Raw genomic sequence first — 18,951 nt, 5'->3', positions numbered from 1 at the left:
AATGTTCTCATCTGCATTCGAAAGATGTAATTGAGCCCTTTACAAACAGTTATATGGTGAAGTTAGATGCATAATTAATAAAACAACGACAGTTTTGTGAACTTGACTGGACATGGTATGAGATTTGTTGACCGAATTTTGAAGTTCAAAATGTTAGTGGAACGAGTGCGAAGTCAAGTTCGCAGCTCTCAAGGAATCCTTTGAGAATGCATTCCTTCTTAGACTTTTCACTTGCACTTGCAGGCAACAGCGTTCAATTAAAACTCAACCGCATATTTCTTTAATTAGAAGACTTTGAATTACCAAACATTTACAAACGAATTCAGTGGAGGATTTAAGGTTTTGCATTTTGTTTGCCGGTCGACCATATAAAAAGTTCCCAAGAGGCGGCTAAGATCTAAGGAGTTACCTGTAGAAAGGCTTAGAACACAATGTCAAATATACTCTAAGCGAGAAATATATATATATATATATATATATATATATATATATATATATATAGATATATATATATAGGCAATTGTGGAAAACGAGGACGGACAACTTCGAGCGAAAAAAATATATATATACAGTAAAAAATCTAAGAAATCTAAAAAAAGGTTTAAAAAATTTAATAAAAATAAACGTTTCGGTCAAAGACCTTCATCAGTTGCAGTGCAAGTGAATAATAAATTACAATAACCTTAAATAAGTTTACAGTATAAAAAATGACATCATATTACAAAGATGATTACATAACAGGGCGTGGTAACACATGAAAACGAAAAAATTAACCAATGATAAACAATCGGTGATTACTAAGCGAGATACTATGACAATGCGGTACAAAACTCAAAAGACACAAACCAAATAAGAATAAATAATCGAATATAATACAAATAAGATTAATATCAAAAAAGTAACGCGATTCGTCGAATCAGCCGAAAGTGTGAAGGGACCCGCGTGTAAAATATTCAATGTTCAAAAAAGGCGGTCCCAAAATCCCCAAACAAAGCCCTTGAAACTATGCCGCGGCAAGGCACAACAGGCGCCCTAAACAGGGCCCTTAAACAACAATAATGTAATAAATTCCCCGATGGGGGCCCCTGAGAAAACCTAGCGCTAACAAAGCTAACAAGATCCAAGGTCAGGGCCTTTGAACACCTGAACTAAGATAACCGCCAAATTTGCAAGTTATTTTTGCGCTAATTGTAGTTTATTCTTTTTTTCGAGTGGAATTCCTGACGTTTGTTCAAGCCAAAAGGTGCCAGAGAGAACAACTGTGCACTCCAATATGCCTCTTTAGTGATTAAAAGCTTTTCGATGTTACTTGTATTGTTTGCATTTATCTGCACTTGATCAATACACTGGAAAGTGTTCAAAAAGACATTTTTCTGGTTTTGTTCTCTGGTTTTATAACTTATGTTGCACCGACGATGGTAAGGGGATAACTGCATTGAATAGTAAAGAATTCTGAAAAATGTTACTTGCGTTCATTGTGGTTAATGAATGTTTGTCTTTACTCAAAAATCATATTATTATGAACTTAGCTGAAAATTAATTTTTCAGGCTAACTTGATCACACTATTGTGTTGACAAACTTTTACAGACGATAACTTTTTTGGCATTCTTGAAAAGTAAAAGGTGTAGGTCTCGGAAACGCAAGAGCCGACGCCAAAATGAGGCAAGTTGCTTCTTTCACCAGTACCAGATAGCATCATAATCTCCGCTATTTAAAAGGTAATTCTTGAGAAAAAAAAAGGTTGTCGTACCATATTTTTGAAACCTTCCCAGGATGTTCCCTACCAGGCACTATTTCGAGAAATAAAATAAAAAAGATAGGTCACCATGTTCTTAAAGAGGATATGATGGCTCAATCTTGTCCCATTTATGCCTGTACTGCAACTAATTTATAATTACATTTCGAAAATAAACTTGAAAGTGACTCGAATGTCTCGAGTATATGGAACAATGTGATATATAATTTGTGGAACAAAACCCACAATTTAAACGAAATCGGTTCATAAAGTTCGTCGGTTCGTTGTTTTTAAGGTCATAATTTGCGTCATCGAGTTACGATTTTGTGCACGCTTTTAGCTCTTATCTTTTTTTCCTTCCAGAAATTTGTCTCTTAATTTTTCAACTTAATGAAGATGAGTTAGTACAATTTTTAATTATTATTTACCCGCTCAGAATTCACATGCTTAATTCACATTATAATATGAAAACAAACATGGCAGCTATCGCGAATAAGCTCTATTTGCTCGCAAAACAAAAGCCAATGGATTGCCGCTTTCCTGAAAATGACGCCTACCATCGGGATGAGATTGAATACAAAACACATGCAAGTAATTCTTTACACTTTCAACGCTTATCCCTGAGCGTTAGAAACTTTTTTTCTTTGTTCTTCTGCTCAAATATGCAATTTAGGGTGGGTTTTACATGTAGAGTAGGAGATAGGACACAGGTGGGCCATAGTCTAGCCCAAGTTTTTTTGTACACCTACGATTGCTGTCACATGAAAACCACTCTCGAAGCCATCGTTATGAGGAGTGTTTTACTGGAAAACACCGACACAACTCGTGAAATTCATACGAAACTACATCCGGGACTCGGGTGGCATATTTTGCATATTACTAATGAAGATAACGATGACGTCATTTCCCAGTTTTCACGGTTGTTTGTGCAAACAGTCAGTTTGTCGTCATAGTAAAAAGAAAATTACACGGTGGCTTATTTTTAAATATATGAATTATATTGCCTCATGTTAAAACAATATTTTACTCACTCGCTGCGCTTGTCCGTAAAATATTGATTTTATCGCTCAGAAATAAAATTCAGATCTTTGCGCCGCCGTGTAATATTCTCAATGTTCTGCCCCAACGTAGCAGTCATATCCAAACAGGTATTCGCAAGATCGCTCAACCTTTTCTGTAGTGATCACAACGATCAGTGCAGCGAACTTACCAATCATGCAGAAACCAGGCTTAAAGCAGCAAACAGTTTACCAGGAGATCCAAAATCCTTTAACAGAATGCTTCAACAATTCTTTGCCACAGATTAATGTTTCACAAATCAATAAACTTTGTTGCCTTATTTGTTGAAGAAGATTTCTGCAGGGTCGAAATGGCAAGCTTTCGTGTCAAGGTAATGAAACAACACCGACAGTGAAGTTCTCTCTGCGAATCAATCACCTCTCCGTCTGTGTCTTTATTGACATTTTCTTTTGTCGTCTACTTCAGTAAACGTAATCAGTTTTGACTTAAGGTTCCTTTCAACGCAATTAATTTTCTAGTCACAGTAACCAGCTGTGATGCCGGCCGAAATTTCACCCTGAACTTACTTTACTTTATTTGACATATTCAAGGAAAATAACATCGTGCATTCAAAATTTTAAGAAATATAGACGAAATGAAAGAATAATGTTCGAGGAATATTTCAGAACACACTCCTATCTCGCTTCTTTCCTCGCGAGTTTCATTCGACCCACGCAGAGAATACCACGACACCGTCGTTACCACCTGCAATAAAATGACTTCGTTTAGATAAAACTAAAACGTCGACATCGTGCAATCGACTCAGATAATATTATAAATATTGAAATATGTAGTGAATAATAGCAAGATAGTGTCATTTTTGCTTTGGGCATGCGAAATGATCATAACCAGCTCGGTGAATGTTTCATAATTAAAATCTTACCAAAACAGTTTCACTGACCCAAACAACCACCTCCTTTCACATCACATTTGAATCTAACTTAAAAACAAAAACTAATTCATTAAATAACTTATTCGTTATTCTTGTAGCTATAATTGAAAGGTACGTCACCAAATTGGGCACTCCCTAGCAAACGTCTTACTTAAAAATGCAATTAAAATTGACCCCTACCAATTCCTTTGAGTTATCTGTTTTTAAAAACACATTTTGGAAATATAGGCTAACAGTTTTGAGGGTTGGCGTACGTTGCTTCTAGCCACTGTATAAAATATCCTACAGAAATAGATAACAGCGCTTTAACTCGGTACACAAGGCTGTTAACAAAACCCTTTTCTCTATAAACCTCTATGGAGGAAGGAGTACATGTCGCCTAGAGGTACATTTATTATTTAATCTCTTTTCAGTTGTTTTACTTTAGCTGCTGCTTAATCCTGTTATTTCTATTTCTATTTTATGTTTTCATGATGAATATTATATGTCCTATTCACACGCAAACGTTTCCAATTTTTTTCTTAAATGAAAACTGCCATCGACTGGTTTTTATAGGCGTACAAACATAAACCTAAGGCGAATACGCTGACGCAATAGATTGCCTTTATTTGTCGCCGTTTGTTAGGATATTTTCCAAACAAAAAGTGCGAATTATCAACATTTTACTCACTTTAGACGTTACGTTCTCATAGGCCAAAGTTCCTAATTTACAGACAGAAGTACCCCGATGATGATCATCGACAAGTCGCGATGTTCTTCAGTCTACCAACATCATTATCATCATCATCATCGTCATCATTATCAACAACAACAACATCATCAACATCATCATTTTTTATTTGCAACACCATAAATAAGCATATGTACAATAATAATAATAATAATAATAATGATAATAAAACACAAACTGACAGGGAGAAAAGACCTCCAATAAACCAACCACAGTTGTTTTAAATATAGCACTTTTAAGCTCTTTGTACGCGGCATGACCAATTCAACATTATATACAAGCTGAATTACTTCGCCGTTGATCATCGGCGAACTTGTGGCTTTTTCTTTAAAGTGAAAAAATACTTCGCAATTGTTTCTCGACTCGATCTGATTTTCTTCTTTATTATACGAGCGGTGGTATTAATTCGCCCAAAATCATCGACGACTTTTAGTGCTCTTCAGTTTCTCATCGTATTCTTCTAAACAACATGATTTTTCGATACGCCTGAGTTGGCTAACTGGATGTCCTCTACCAAAATAAAGTTGAACTCTGACAAAGCATCACAATTTCCTCCCAGGCCCTACATTCCGCCGCTTGATATCTGCTCAGCTTCGATTTCGGCTCGAAATATTGGTGTGAGTTTTGATTCTGCGACAAATTTTGAGTTTCAAGCGTGTAGCATATGTATTCCAGCTGGCATAAGAACATACTTAATCGCGAGGAGCTTTTGTCACGTTACGTGTAGGTTGGATAGTGGGAACGCATTATTGTGCCGACTTCCAAGAAATCTTATTGCAAACCTTCATGCTGCTATAAATTGTGCTGCTCGAGTAATTATGAATAAAAAGAAGTATGATGATGTAACTCCAGTGTCCATCGACCTTCTTTGGCTCTCATTTTGATAGCGCATTGTTTCAAGTTTCTACTATTATCATATGAGGCCTTAATAGGCCTGCCCAAATGCATTTCGGATAGCTATGAGCTTTCTTGGTCAGGAGTTAAAATCTAATGCATCCTTGCTAATATTTCACGTGAAAATTAGTAGATTTCATCTACAATGATCTGCAAAATTCAAGTGAATAAGCAGACCACCATTCGCTCTTGTCGCGAAGGGTTGACGCTCTCATCCGACAAAGTTAAATGAGAACTTTCAAAACTTTACTTGACAAAGTATCTCTCCAGTGTATCAGGCTTTATATACACTATGCCACAGAAAATACAACCAATCAGAATACAGAAAAGCCGTTGTATATACGACAGTATATTCCAATCCTGTCATTCGCGAAGGTTGCATTGATTGGCCACTGTATTTTCTATGGCATGATATAAAATATACCGACTTATGCTTAAAGGCTTGATATTGATATTCCGTGGTATGCTACTCGAAAGCGATGCATAACTAGTTTTTTTTCCTCTGAAAACCCTATTCTCTATTAATATTGAACTACCTAAATATAATTCAAAACCGCCTCAATTTGCCCACCAAAAATTCAAGTTTCAGTAACTCCAAATTTGAATAAACATATTCAACAAGGATGCTGATCGTCTTTTGTTTGTAGCCAACATTTCAAGCGCATCATCCATGAACAAAATTAAATGAAATTAGAGCAATTATAAGAAAATATTCAGAAACGAAGCAACATCAGCTTAGCTAATGTGACTTTGGTACCCGGGTATAAGAATCTGGTCACAATTACGTGCATGTTTTCTTTTGGTTTTGTTTTTTTTTTTTAATTTCCCGAATTTTGCGTGTTTTTTTTTACTTTATGTTTCAATAAGCCACATTCAATGGTCGAATCAATTTTCTAATGTGGCTCCGAGGCTTTTAGGACAAACTTCTATCTATATTTGATGGTGTTTCTTTGCAACCAAGTCACCTTTGGGAATTGAGGGACAAACAAAACTTTTAGAAAAAAAATTGCAACTTTGTCCTTAAAGCCTCGCGCCATGTTAGAATATTGTAATATCGTCTTATGTTGACTATTGACTGGTCCTCTCAGTTATTATTGGTAGTTGCACATTCTTTGGAAGATCTTCATCATCAACATGACAAAGCATCAATAAATAGGACGGTCCTTAGAAGCCGTTGTCAGGCGAAGTGCAACGATAATTTAGCTTTACTCTTGCGGTGAAAGAAAAAAGAGCAGTGCCTGAATTTGCTTGGCCGTGTAAAGTATCGGCAAAAACTGACGGAAGCAATTACTCGTTACCACAACTAGATTACTTCTCCAGATTGTTTCTTTTGGCTCAGCAGTAGCGCTCTTGTGCGGAAGATATTTTGGCGTGACGCATCCACCAATAAGCTTGTTGAAGTGCAAGAAAAATCAACCAAAAAAAGATATAAATGGGAACTGTCCGTTACGAACAATCAAAGAACGAAAACAAACTTGCATCACTTAAGAGACGTATTTTAAGTGTAGTAGCTTTCGCAAGCTGCCATTCTTTTATTATTGTAGCAGCTGTTATTGTTTTAGTGCTAGGGACATTGTTTCTGTTGTTTGTTTTATTGTTCTCTCAAAAGCTATCAAGCCATTTATGTGACACCCTGCGAGAGCTGCTACCGGTCCCTTTCACACTGAGGTCCACCCAAGCGTAATTATTTTTCAAAGCTGTCTTTGTTTTCTATCTCAGTTGACTTATATCAGTGTTTTAATATCTTCTTTCGTGGCCTTCTCGAAATTACCAGTTTTCTTTAGTTTCGGCTGACGCAATGGTGGTCCTGACTACTTTGTCTAATACTGAATATAATATTTCATTAACATGGGCTTAAGTGGATGGCAAATGATTCGAACTTACTTCTTAGACATTGGACAATCGTCGAATTCGCTAACGCCAAGGAGACGAGTCATCGTCTAACTAGAAAGTATAATCTTATACTCAAAGCAACAAGCCCCCATTCAATCTTGTTCTGGTAAGAACAATTACCATGCCACGAACAAAGTTCATTTGCAAATAATCACCCACGTTCACGAGTCGTATCGTCGAATAGTTCCTGTCTTCTTTTGTTTCCAGGCAGCGACATGATGAAAATTCAGCATTTGATGGTTTTTGGTTTGGTCAGCCTTACGTTTGGACTTGGCCAGGCTATGAAAGGTTTGTAAAGTTGCTTATTTACCCTCTTTTTTGTAAGAATATTGTTTCTCCGACCGAAAAGGAATATTCTTATTATTGCCGATTTTAGGCTGAAAATATTCTTGTGAATATTCTTACATTATAGACCATTATTTCTGTTTTCGAATGTATTTGGTTTCTGGAAGGTGTTGAAGTTGGTTTAGAGCCAGCCTGCCAATTACCTTTTTTTTCCTTTCATTTATTTATTTCAAGCACTTAATGACTGGCCCCAGGGGAAACAGTTTTGTTATCCTGGGACCCTCAATGAAACTCACTTTTTCCGATGGGGCCAGTCATTAAGTGTTTTGTTATACTTTCCAACAATATTCTCTTGTTGCAGCTCAAAAATAAAACAAACCGCGAAGAAAATTATTTGCTTGACGCCGCGTTACTCACAAATTTATCGCGGTTTCAAGATGCACTGCCTGATCACGTGCAAGTCGAAAGTTTAAGTTGTTGTTTCGATGAGGAGTTACACTCTTTTTTATACGAACATTTTTTTCTGGCCGGGGCTGAATATGTTTATTTTTCTGCCGAAATTCGGCTGAAACATTCTTATCAGGGAATACTTTTAGATTATAAGGTATGATATTTCTATTTTCTAATGTATTTGGTGTCTGGATGATGTGAAAGTGATTTTCGAGCGAGCCTGCAGGCGTTAAAGCCGGATATCACACACATAACTTCTTGTAAAAATGTTATAAGCAAAGAACATACGGCTAGGGCTGTATTTTTCACAACTGCGTAAGTTGTGTGCATACAGTGCTATGATCAATCATGTCTTCATATCTTTCTCCGCAGTTCAAATATATGATCTTTCATGTACTCATTTGTATTCTTCATCATCTACGAGCATATTACGAACTCACATACTAACCAGTTCCCGGATGGCTTGATAGCTCAGTTGGTAGAGCACTGCACCAGTATCGCAGAGGTTACGGGTTCGAATCCCGTTCAGGCCTGAATTTTTTTCAGGCTTTAATTTCACAACTGCTTAAGTTGCGTGCATAACTGCGATGATCAATCATGTCTTCATATCTTTTTCTGCAGTTCAAATATATGATCTTTCATACACTCGTTTGTAGTGCTGTATTTGTTGTTGTTTCTGGCTAGTTTGCTATTTAGAGAAAGGAAGAATTTTACATGGTTAAGTTTAAATGATATAGTTCTAATTCTATTCACAAATTTTCAACATAAACTTCTGTCAGTTAGATTCTTTTCAAAATCTCAGCTTCGGGTTTGCTTTTAAAATACTCTTAAAATTTGGCAGATTTCAGCCTCGATATTCTTACAAAACGTAGTTATATATATATATAAAAAAAGAATATCGTGAATTTTGGCCCATGACGGGTGACGCGTTCACCTCAAATCAGAAAACGTATTTGAGTTGGGAAGTACAACAAATTTATTTGCTCATTTGTTTATTTATTTTTGAATATATATATATGTATATATATAAAGTGTTAAATTTGATTTTCGTAAAACAGTGCTCAATACATCAGAGTAGAGCGAAGTATATAATGTGGGAGGAAAAACACAAATAAACTACAAGTCTATTTGTGTTTTTCCTCCCACATTCTATATATATATATATATATATATATATATATATATATATATATATATATATATGTCTGAATTTATGAAAACCGTGTCAAATTTGGGGCAAAACTTTCGCGCCTGCCTGCCGACGATAGCCGGCAGGGAGGCCTTTGCGGTGCTTGAAAAGCCAGGGGGGCTTCCGTCAAGCAGGGTGGGGGAAGATAGCCCTGGGACCTGGCTACCCGCTGATACCAAGCGGGGCTGCCAGGAGCTAACCCCAGGGGGGTGGGGTGGGTCACAGAGAGAGGCACATTCCTCAGTTAAAACTGCTCATTTTCTTTGCAGGACAGCCTTGGCCGGCAATGCCCTGCAGTCTTAGGGGCTGGCAGCCAGCCAGCCAGACACAAGCAAGGTGGGTGAGTAGGCTGTGTGTTGACAGAGTGCCTGTGGTTGATCGAGTGAAAAAGCCTGTGTATTTTCTTGGAAAAGTGTCAGGGTGGTTGTGTTGAAATTAGCACGGTTTTCATAAATCCAGACATATATATATATATATATATATATATATATATATATATATATATATATAAAAAGTTAAGATGCTTCGAGCCAACAGGGATGCCACGCGCCAGAAGGATCCAAAAGGATTCGTAGTCCAAACCTCGAGTAATGAAATTTGTAGGCAATTGTGGAAAACGAGGACGGACAACTTCGAGCGAAAAAAATATATATACAGTAAAAAATCTAAGAAATCTAAAAAAAAGTTTAAAAATTTAATAAAAATAAACGTTTCGGTCAAAGACCTTCATCAGTTGCAGTGCAAGTGAATAATAAATTACAATAACCTTAAATAAGTTTACAGTATAAAAAATGACATCATATTACAAAGATGATTACATAACAGGGCGTGGTAACACATGAAAACGAAAAAATTAACCAATGATAAACAATCGGTGATTACTAAGCGAGATACTATGACAATGCGGTACAAAACTCAAAAGACACAAACCAAATAAGAATAAATAATCGAATATAATACAAATAAGATTAACATCAAAAAAGTAACGCGATTCGTCGAGTCAGCCGAAAGTGTGAAGGGACCCGCGTGTAAAATATTCAATGTTCAAAAAAGGCGGTCCCAAAATCCCCAAACAAAGCCCTTGAAACTATGCCGCGGCAAGGCACAACAGGCGCCCTAAACAGGGCCCTTAAACAACAATAATGTAATAAATTCCCCGATGGGGGCCCCTGAAAAAACCTAGCGCTAACAAAGCTAACAAGATCCAAGGTCAGGGCCTTTGAACACCTGAACTAAGATAACCGCCAAATTTGCAAGTTATTTTTGCGCTAATTGCAGTTTATTCTTTTTTTCGACTGGAATTCCGAGTGAAATATATATATAAACGTTTGATAAAGCAAGGACGGACAACTTCTGACGGTAAAAAAAGTTAAAAAGTTAAAAATTTAATAGAAAAACGTTTCGGTCTTAGACCTTCATCAGTTACAAGAGAAAAAGGACGAAAACTAAGTTTAAATACGGTTACAGTGTGGGAGATTACGTAATGAAATGAAAAATACAATATTGTGCTATTAATACATCGTGATTAATACAATACAGGAAGAAAATGCAAAACGAGAAATACAATGCTGTACTATAAATTGCGTCATACAGGGTGATAATTAATAGACCAAACGAAAAGAATACAATACTGTGCATAAATTACATTATAGAGCGTGATAATTGCAGAACTAGGTTAAATTCAACCTAAAAACTAAAAGAGTTAAAATAGATAAAACGGACTCTTGCAATGCGGTAAATATAAAAGAAGAAACCTACGTTTACGCTGGACAAGGTTAATAACAAAATCCCAAATCGAGGCCTTTGGAGCATTAAAGGGTTAACAAACAACAAAATCCCTGGAGGGGCCCTTAAACAATAAGCTGTAATAAGATCCCAGGCAGGGCCTTTGAGCATACCTAACACCCAAAAAGCTGACAAAATCCAAGGAAGGGCCTTTGAACTGCCTTATGGCGCGAACGCATATTTACACAAGAGAAAGTTAATTATAACAAATTCTGTTTTTGGAGTGAAATTCTTTTCTTTTATTTAAGCCATGGGGAGCCAAAGAGAACAGTTGAGCACTCCAATAAGCCTCTTTCGTAATTAAAAACCTATCGATCTCGTCTGAGTCATTAGGGGCCTGCACCTGATCAATGCATTGGAATTCAAAATCATCCAAAGAGTGTGGAATTTTATTGAAATGTACTGCTACCTCACAAGTGGTTTTGTTTGTGAGCATAGCAGACTTGTGGTTACGAAACCTAACCCGAAAATCGGTGGTAGTTGATCCTATGTACTGTAAACGACATTTCTTGCAGGAAACTAAATAGATCACGTTTTTAGAATCACAAGAAAGCCTTGAATGAATGATGTATTTTCTGCCCGTTTTAAAACTTAGAAATGATTTAGATTCAACAAAGAAATTTCGACAGAGATCGCATCTATTTCTTTCACATTTAAAGCAGCCATTATTTGGCTGAATTGTTTGTCCCTCATCGGCGGTCTTAAAACGAGATGGTGCTAATAATTCTTTCAGGTTTTTTGTTCTACGAAAAGATGGTATGATAGAGCCTTGAGGGAAAAGTTCTTTCAATTTAGGGTTGGATTGCAAAATCAACAAATGCTTTCTAATTATGCTACTCACATTAGGCAAATTAGGATTAAATATGAGAACAAATGGAAATAATTTCTTCGATTGTTTTCCGCGTTGCAGTAGTAAATCATTCCTAGAAATGGTGGAGGCTTTGGAGAATTGATCGTCAACTAATTTGGAGGGATAACCCTGATTAACAAGATAACCCTTGTACTCAACTGTTCTCTCGGCAAGGAAAGTTTCTTCAGAGCAATTTCTCTTCAATCTAGTCGCTACTCCAAAAGGAATAGCCTTGAAGACATGCTTGGGATGGCAGCTAGAAGGTGGAAGATATAAATGACTATCTGTAGGTTTAGAATAAACATCAGTTCTAATAAACCCATCCACAAGATGTAAAGTAAGATCAAGTACGTGAAGCTCACGTTCATAAAAAACTAACTCGAATTTAATAGTAGGGTATAGAGAATTAATGTAATCAGTAAATTGATGTAAGGCAGGAAAGCCTTGCTGCCAAAGATCAAAGACATCGTCACGATAACGCCACCACAAGGACGGCTTTATCGGACCGGAAAACTTAACTTTAAGATCAATTTCACCCATGGCTAGATCGGCATAACTACATGCATTTTTTGGACCCATGGCCGTGCCATGAATCTGAAGAAAGAAATTCTCCTTAAAAACAGAATGGTTGCTTTTCAAACAGATTTTTACGGCTTCTAATATGCAAGATGTAGACGGAATTTTGTTTTCCCTAGCATTCAAAGCTTTCCTAACTGCAGTAAGACCAAGTTTGTTATCGATGTTGGGGAACATTGAAACCACATCCCACGAAACCAGTAAGGTGCCAGTTGGAAAAGGGCCACTCGTGTTAAGATCTCCTATTTTGTTAAGCAAATCCGTGGTGTCCTTAATAAATGATGGTAATTTACGAGCAAGTGGTTGCAAATAGAATTCGGTAAAGGCCGACAAGTTCTCAATTGCCGCACCACAACAAGAGGTAATGAGTCTTAACGGGTTGCCCGTTTTGTGCGTTTTAATGTTCCCAAAGGCAACTCCTGGTTTCGCTTCCTTATTTAAAACCCACTTAGCTATTTCGGGGGAAATCTCACCCTTTCCAAGCCATTTGGAACACCAACTACTTACTAACGCTAAATGCTTCGAGGTAGGATCTGATTGCAAAGATTTGTAGTGCAGCTGATTGTTGAGCTGACCAAGCATTTTTTTCTTCGTACTCTTTATCATCAATTAAAACAAAACGGGAACCTTTGTCCTGTATCCGAATCACTACATTAGAGTTTCTAAGTTCCTTAAGGGCAACACGTTCTTTTCGTGAAAGATTATCTCTAGGTTGCTTAATGTTCTCAGGATTGATAAGATCACGCCTTACATTAGCTAAAAAAAGTTCAAGTTCAGGGTACCTGGACGTAGGAGGTCTCCATTTCTTTTCTTTCGGAACACGAGGTAGATGGCTAGGGGTTGGAAAGTCGTCATCAGGATTGGTATCCATAAAGAAAGCTGCCGTCCGTAATCGGGCTTCAAAGATCTCCAAATCGTCATACACGCTCTGCCAGTTGATATCTTTGGGCGTGGGGCAAAAGGAAGGTCCTTTCCGGAGCAAGTTAACCTGATCTGCTCCAGTAGGCAGACTAGAAAGGTTAACGGGGTCTAGCTGGTGTAGATGCTCTGTATTGACGGGGTTTGGCAATCTGCGCCTTTGACGAAAACGCTGGCGCTTCCTAGAAATCCTAGCACCTTTATTGCACCGTCGAATGCGTCTGACTGTAGATGGATTGTCAGTGGCGATGGGTGAATCCAATCCAGGATCAAGAGGAATAGTCTTGAGCCACTTGCGCTTTTCTCGTTCTTTCAGGGTGTGAAGTAGAGAGGCGTTTTCACTCTTGAGACCGTGGCGTCCTCCTGACGCAGTGGCATTCTTTGTTGGCTTGAGGCATTTTATAACCGTTTTTAATATTTGATACTCCGCTCTCATCCGCCTTCGAATCGTCCGTCCTGGTTGATCCAAAGATGCTACGTCTTAATTCCATAGTCAGCATAGCTGCTTTTGTTTGGAACAAGCTCTCCAGATATCAGCACCATTGTACTTTCCTTAAACGGTGTTTGGATCGTAACGTTATTCCTGTTGGCTTTAATTTTCGCTTTCATTTGGCTTTGAACATTGATGATGTTAGTCTTAACAAGTTTTGTAAACACTCACTTCAACGCACATCGAGGGACATTTGCAATGCGGTTTTACGTGCTTCCCACGAGAAGGTTAACCTCCTTCAACAGGAGCTCAGACTTCACAGAGAACAGTTGTTTTCGAAAGTTAACCATGGCACAGCCCTTTTCCTATGGAACGGTCTCAAGAGTGAAAACGCCTCTCTACTTCACACCCTGAAAGAACGAGAAAAGCGCAAGTGGCTCAAGACTATTCCTCTTGATCCTGGATTGGATTCACCCATCGCCACTGACAATCCATCTACAGTCAGACGCATTCGACGGTGCAATAAAGGTGCTAGGATTTCTAGGAAGCGCCAGCGTTTTCGTCAAAGGCGCAGATTGCCAAACCCCGTCAATACAGAGCATCTACACCAGCTAGACCCCGTTAACCTTTCTAGTCTGCCTATTGGAGCAGATCAGGTTAACTTGCTCCGGAAAGGACCTTCCTTTTGCCCCACAAAGATATCAACTGGCAGAGCGTGTATGACGATTTGGAGATCTTTGAAGCCCGATTACGGACGGCAGCTTTCTTTATGGATACCAATCCTGATGACGACTTTCCAACCCCTAGCCATCTACCTCGTGTTCCGAAAGAAAAGAAATGGAGACCTCCTACGTCCAGGTACCCTGAACTTGAACTTTTTTTAGCTAATGTAAGGCGTGATCTTATCAATCCTGAGAACATTAAGCAACCTAGAGATAATCTTTCACGAAAAGAACGTGTTGCCCTTAAGGAACTTAGAAACTCTAATGTAGTGATTCGGATACAGGACAAAGGTTCCCGTTTTGTTTTAATTGATGATAAAGAGTACGAAGAAAAAAATGCTTGGTCAGCTCAACAATCAGCTGCACTACAAATCTTTGCAATCAGATCCTACCTCGAAGCATTTAGCATTAGTAAGTAGTTGGTGTTCCAAATGGCTTGGAAAGGGTGAGATTTCCCCCGAAATAGCTAAGTGGGTTTTAAATAAGGAAGCGAAACCAGGAGTTGCCTTTGGGAACATTAAAACGCACAAAACGGGCAACCCGTTAAGACTCATTACCTCTTGTTGTGGTACGGCAATTGAGAACTTGTCGGCCTTTACCGAATTCTATTTGCAACCACTTGCTCGTAAATTACCATCATTTATTAAGGACACCACGGATTTGCTTAACAAAATAGGAGATCTTAACACGAGTGGCCCTTTTCCAACTGGCACCTTACTGGTTTCGTGGGATGTGGTTTCAATGTTCCCCAACATCGATAACAAACTTGGTCTTACTGCAGTTAGGAAAGCTTTGAATGCTAGGGAAAACAAAATTCCGTCTACATCTTGCATATTAGAAGCCGTAAAAATCTGTTTGAAAAGCAACCATTCTGTTTTTAAGGAGAATTTCTTTCTTCAGATTCATGGCACGGCCATGGGTCCAAAAAATGCATGTAGTTATGCCGATCTAGCCATGGGTGAAATTGATCTTAAAGTTAAGTTTTCCGGTCCGATAAAGCCGTCCTTGTGGTGGCGTTATCGTGACGATGTCTTTGATCTTTGGCAGCAAGGCTTTCCTGCCTTACATCAATTTACTGATTACATTAATTCTCTATACCCTACTATTAAATTCGAGTTAGTTTTTTATGAACGTGAGCTTCACGTACTTGATCTTACTTTACATCTTGTGGATGGGTTTATTAGAACTGATGTTTATTCTAAACCTACAGATAGTCATTTATATCTTCCACCTTCTAGCTGCCATCCCAAGCATGTCTTCAAGGCTATTCCTTTTGGAGTAGCGACTAGATTGAAGAGAAATTGCTCTGAAGAAACTTTCCTTGCCGAGAGAACAGTTGAGTACAAGGGTTATCTTGTTAATCAGGGTTATCCCTCCAAATTAGTTGACGATCAATTCTCCAAAGCCTCCACCATTTCTAGGAATGATTTACTACTGCAACGCGGAAAACAATCGAAGAAATTATTTCCATTTGTTCTCACATTTAATCCTAATTTGCCTAATGTGAGTAGCATAATTAGAAAGCATTTGTTGATTTTGCAATCCAACCCTAAATTGAAAGAACTTTTCCCTCAAGGCTCTATCATACCATCTTTTCGTAGAACAAAAAACCTGAAAGAATTATTAGCACCATCTCGTTTTAAGACCGCCGATGAGGGACAAACAATTCAGCCAAATAATGGCTGCTTTAAATGTGAAAGAAATAGATGCGATCTCTGTCGAAATTTCTTTGTTGAATCTAAATCATTTCTAAGTTTTAAAACGGGCAGAAAATACACCATTCATTCAAGGCTTTCTTGTGATTCTAAAAACGTGATCTATTTAGTTTCCTGCAAGAAATGTCGTTTACAGTACATAGGATCAACTACCACCGATTTTCGGGTTAGGTTTCGTAACCACAAGTCTGCTATGCTCACAAACAAAACCACTTGTGAGGTAGCAGTACATTTCAATAAAATTCCACACTCTTTGGATGATTTTGAATTCCAATGCATTGATCAGGTGCAGGCCCCTAATGACTCAGACGAGATCGATAGGTTTTTAATTACGAAAGAGGCTTATTGGAGTGCTCAACTGTTCTCTTTGGCTCCCCATGGCTTAAATAAAAGAAAAGAATTTCACTCCAAAAGCAGAATTTGTTATAATTAACTTTCTCTTGTGTAAATATGCGTTCGCGCCATAAGGCAGTTCAAAGGCCCTTCCTTGGATTTTGTCAGCTTTTTGGGTGTTAGGTATGCTCAAAGGCCCTGCCTGGGATCTTATTACAGCTTATTGTTTAAGGGCCCCTCCAGGGATTTTGTTGTTTGTTAACCCTTTAATGTTCCAAAGGCCTCGATTTGGGATTTTGTTATTAACCTTGTCCAGCGTAAACGTAGGTTTCTTCTTTTATATTTACCGCATTGCAAGAGTCCGTTTTATCTATTTTAACTCTTTTAGTTTTTAGGTTGAATTTAACCTAGTTCTGCAATTATCACGCTCTATAATGTAATTTATGCACAGTATTGTATTCTTTTCGTTTGGTCTATTAATTATCACCCTGTATGACGCAATTTATAGTACAGCATTGTATTTCTCGTTTTGCATTTTCTTCCTGTATTGTATTAATCACGATGTATTAATAGCACAATATTGTATTTTTCATTTCGTTACGTAATCTCCCACACTGTAACCGTATTTAAACTTAGTTTTCGTCCTTTTTCTCTTGTAACTGATGAAGGTCTAAGACCGAAACGTTTTTCTATTAAATTTTTAACTTTTTAACTTTTTTTACCGTCAGAAGTTGTCCGTCCTTGCTTTATCAAACGTTTTTAAATTCAGTTTTGCGGTGAGGCTTGGACTGTGAATCTTCATTGATCCTCCTGACGCAGTGGCATTCTTTGTTGGCTTGAGGCATTTTATAACCGTTTTTTGTATATATATATTGACTTTCTAAGTGTAGAGTCAATCATATAAGATTAAGTTGCAAAGAATATCCCCTCTCTTTAAGCCAATACCAAAATGATTCACCTTTTCCTACGGCCTCGTTCTTGTTTTTTTAAATACAATTATTTTCAAATTGGGCAGCATGTATGCCTGTTACATATGAATGATATATATCAATGCGTCATTTCAACGAGCGCGCATTAGCCCAGTATTCAATTAAGGCCTTTCCTATTTTCATTGGCAGGTCGACGCGAAGCGCAGCTTTACTGCCTAGCATGCTCTGGAGAAGGGGAGAATGCACAGAATGCTCAAGAAAGCTGTGATAAAAACATCGCTTCCGAGGATTACGGAGAAAGAAAGCACGATGTGTGGAGTGGGAAGTTTCCAGACAGAGGATGGCTTTGAGTTTAATCGTGGATGTTTGACAAGGGAAGAATATCACGAGTAGGCAGCTGAATGTGCAGCCAGCACTAAAGGAACGTGTGTTGTAGCAATGTGCGATACCACCAGTTGTAGTCCGGATGTACTGCCTGTAACTGGCGGTAATCGAGGGTAAATATATGTTTGGAAAGTGGGTGTTAAAAGAGGAAGTAAAATTGCTGAAGGTTCAAAAGTTTTTCTTTTAATTTACCTTAAATCTTCTAACTTTATTATGGAGTACAAAATCGTGAGGCCTTTCTAGAACTATTACTAATCTTCAGTAGTTTAACGATCATTACATAAAAATAAAACGCAAAATAACATCACTAGAAATCCAAACAATGTGCAAAAAATACGTAGCAGGGCATATTGCTAATTCAACAAGAAGCAGTTTGTTCTATCGCAGCAACTCGTCCATTTCAAATGACAATGTAAGCATATTACAACCACTAAATTCCGAAAAAATTCTCTACGAGGTGTTCCCTAACAAGTACTCATTCTTTTCATTTTGGATATTTAACACATTACGGAAAGAAAATACCTTGCTTCTTAATTTTCTGAAATTACTAAAATATTGTTATTTTATTTATGGCTGGACAGTGCACGAATTCACTATTCATTTGTGATTACTTCTAAGCTTCTCTAACACAGCCCTATAAAATACTATGTCCAAGTCTATAAAATAAAATAATAGATTCGAATGAGGCGCATTCATTTATAAAATTTACTATTCATTTGTGATTACTTCTAAGCTTCTCTAACACAGCCCTATAAAATATTATGTCCAAGTCTATAAAATAAAATAATAGATTCGAATGAGGCGCATTCATTTATAAAATTATGGCTGCAAAAACTGTTACGGATACACATTGATACGACTCTGATGTATTTATAATCACGAGAAAATTTACACTATTTACACTAAAAAAGCTAATGAAATTTAGCAGTCTCGTAATAACAAATCGACAGAGTCGCCCCATCTTTCTTGATAGAAGGACTGAACAACCTAAGGGGTAAGACAAAACAACACTGTTAGCTATTATCGAGAATAACGTCTGGTCACTTTATTAATTTTCTCTGAAGCTATTGCAAAATTAATTTCCTAGTACGAATAAAAAAGAGTGTCATGGCGACCACAAAGGTACAGCGTAAGTAGGGTAGTATTTTGCAGCATAAGTTTACGCTTTTGAAAACACGTTT

At 37.6% G+C, this 18,951-nt stretch overlaps 3 protein-coding genes and 1 non-coding gene across 4 annotated transcripts in view; 2 read left to right on the top strand and 2 right to left on the bottom strand.

Annotated features, from left to right (window-relative positions):
* Positions 1–625: 625 nt before the first annotated feature.
* LOC149109879 (uncharacterized) lies at positions 626–12,921 on the bottom strand. Its single transcript, XM_089295014.1, has 2 exons — positions 11,251–12,921; positions 626–1,328 (listed from the first exon to the last, which is right to left on the bottom strand). Exons 1-2 carry the CDS (start codon positions 12,919–12,921, stop codon positions 1,185–1,187), a joined length of 1,815 nt encoding a protein of 604 aa, XP_089151140.1. The 3' UTR covers positions 626–1,184.
* On the top strand, positions 8,400–8,472 carry Trnat-agu (transfer RNA threonine (anticodon AGU)). Its single transcript has one exon. It is a non-coding gene; the product is annotated as a tRNA-Thr (tRNA).
* A 751-nt stretch (positions 12,922–13,672) lies between the features above and the next one.
* LOC149109878 (uncharacterized) lies at positions 13,673–16,716 on the top strand. The gene has a single exon (XM_089295011.1). The coding sequence runs from the start codon at positions 14,722–14,724 to the stop codon at positions 16,555–16,557; it is 1,836 nt and encodes a 611-aa protein (XP_089151137.1). The 5' UTR covers positions 13,673–14,721; the 3' UTR covers positions 16,558–16,716.
* A 1,215-nt stretch (positions 16,717–17,931) lies between these two features.
* The window catches only part of LOC110048258 (uncharacterized), a 37,008-nt gene continuing 35,988 nt past the window's right edge, over positions 17,932–18,951 (bottom strand). The window contains exon 9 of the mRNA XM_089295010.1: positions 17,932–18,757. The gene's annotated coding sequence lies outside the window, so the exon portion shown is untranslated. The remainder of the gene's footprint in view (positions 18,758–18,951) is intronic.

Source organism: Orbicella faveolata, unplaced genomic scaffold, assembly GCF_042242905.1.
Source record: "Orbicella faveolata isolate gen_17 unplaced genomic scaffold, um_ofav_v1 contig_25, whole genome shotgun sequence".
In the NCBI taxonomy this organism is placed as follows: Eukaryota; Metazoa; Cnidaria; class Anthozoa; order Scleractinia; family Merulinidae; genus Orbicella; species Orbicella faveolata.
This window is presented reverse-complemented; position numbering and strand designations above follow the sequence as displayed.

Excerpts from the sequence above, each read along its gene's own strand:
- LOC149109879 (XM_089295014.1), bottom strand. The coding sequence starts at position 12,921 with ATGCTTGGTCAGCTCAACAATCAGCTGCACTACAAATCTTTGCAATCA. Across the intron at positions 1,329-11,250 it reads AATGCATTGATCAGGTGCAG|ATAAATGCAAACAATACAAG; the intron begins GCCCCTAATGAC and ends GATCAAGTGCAG.
- LOC149109878 (XM_089295011.1), top strand. The coding sequence starts at position 14,722 with ATGATAAAGAGTACGAAGAAAAAAATGCTTGGTCAGCTCAACAATCAG.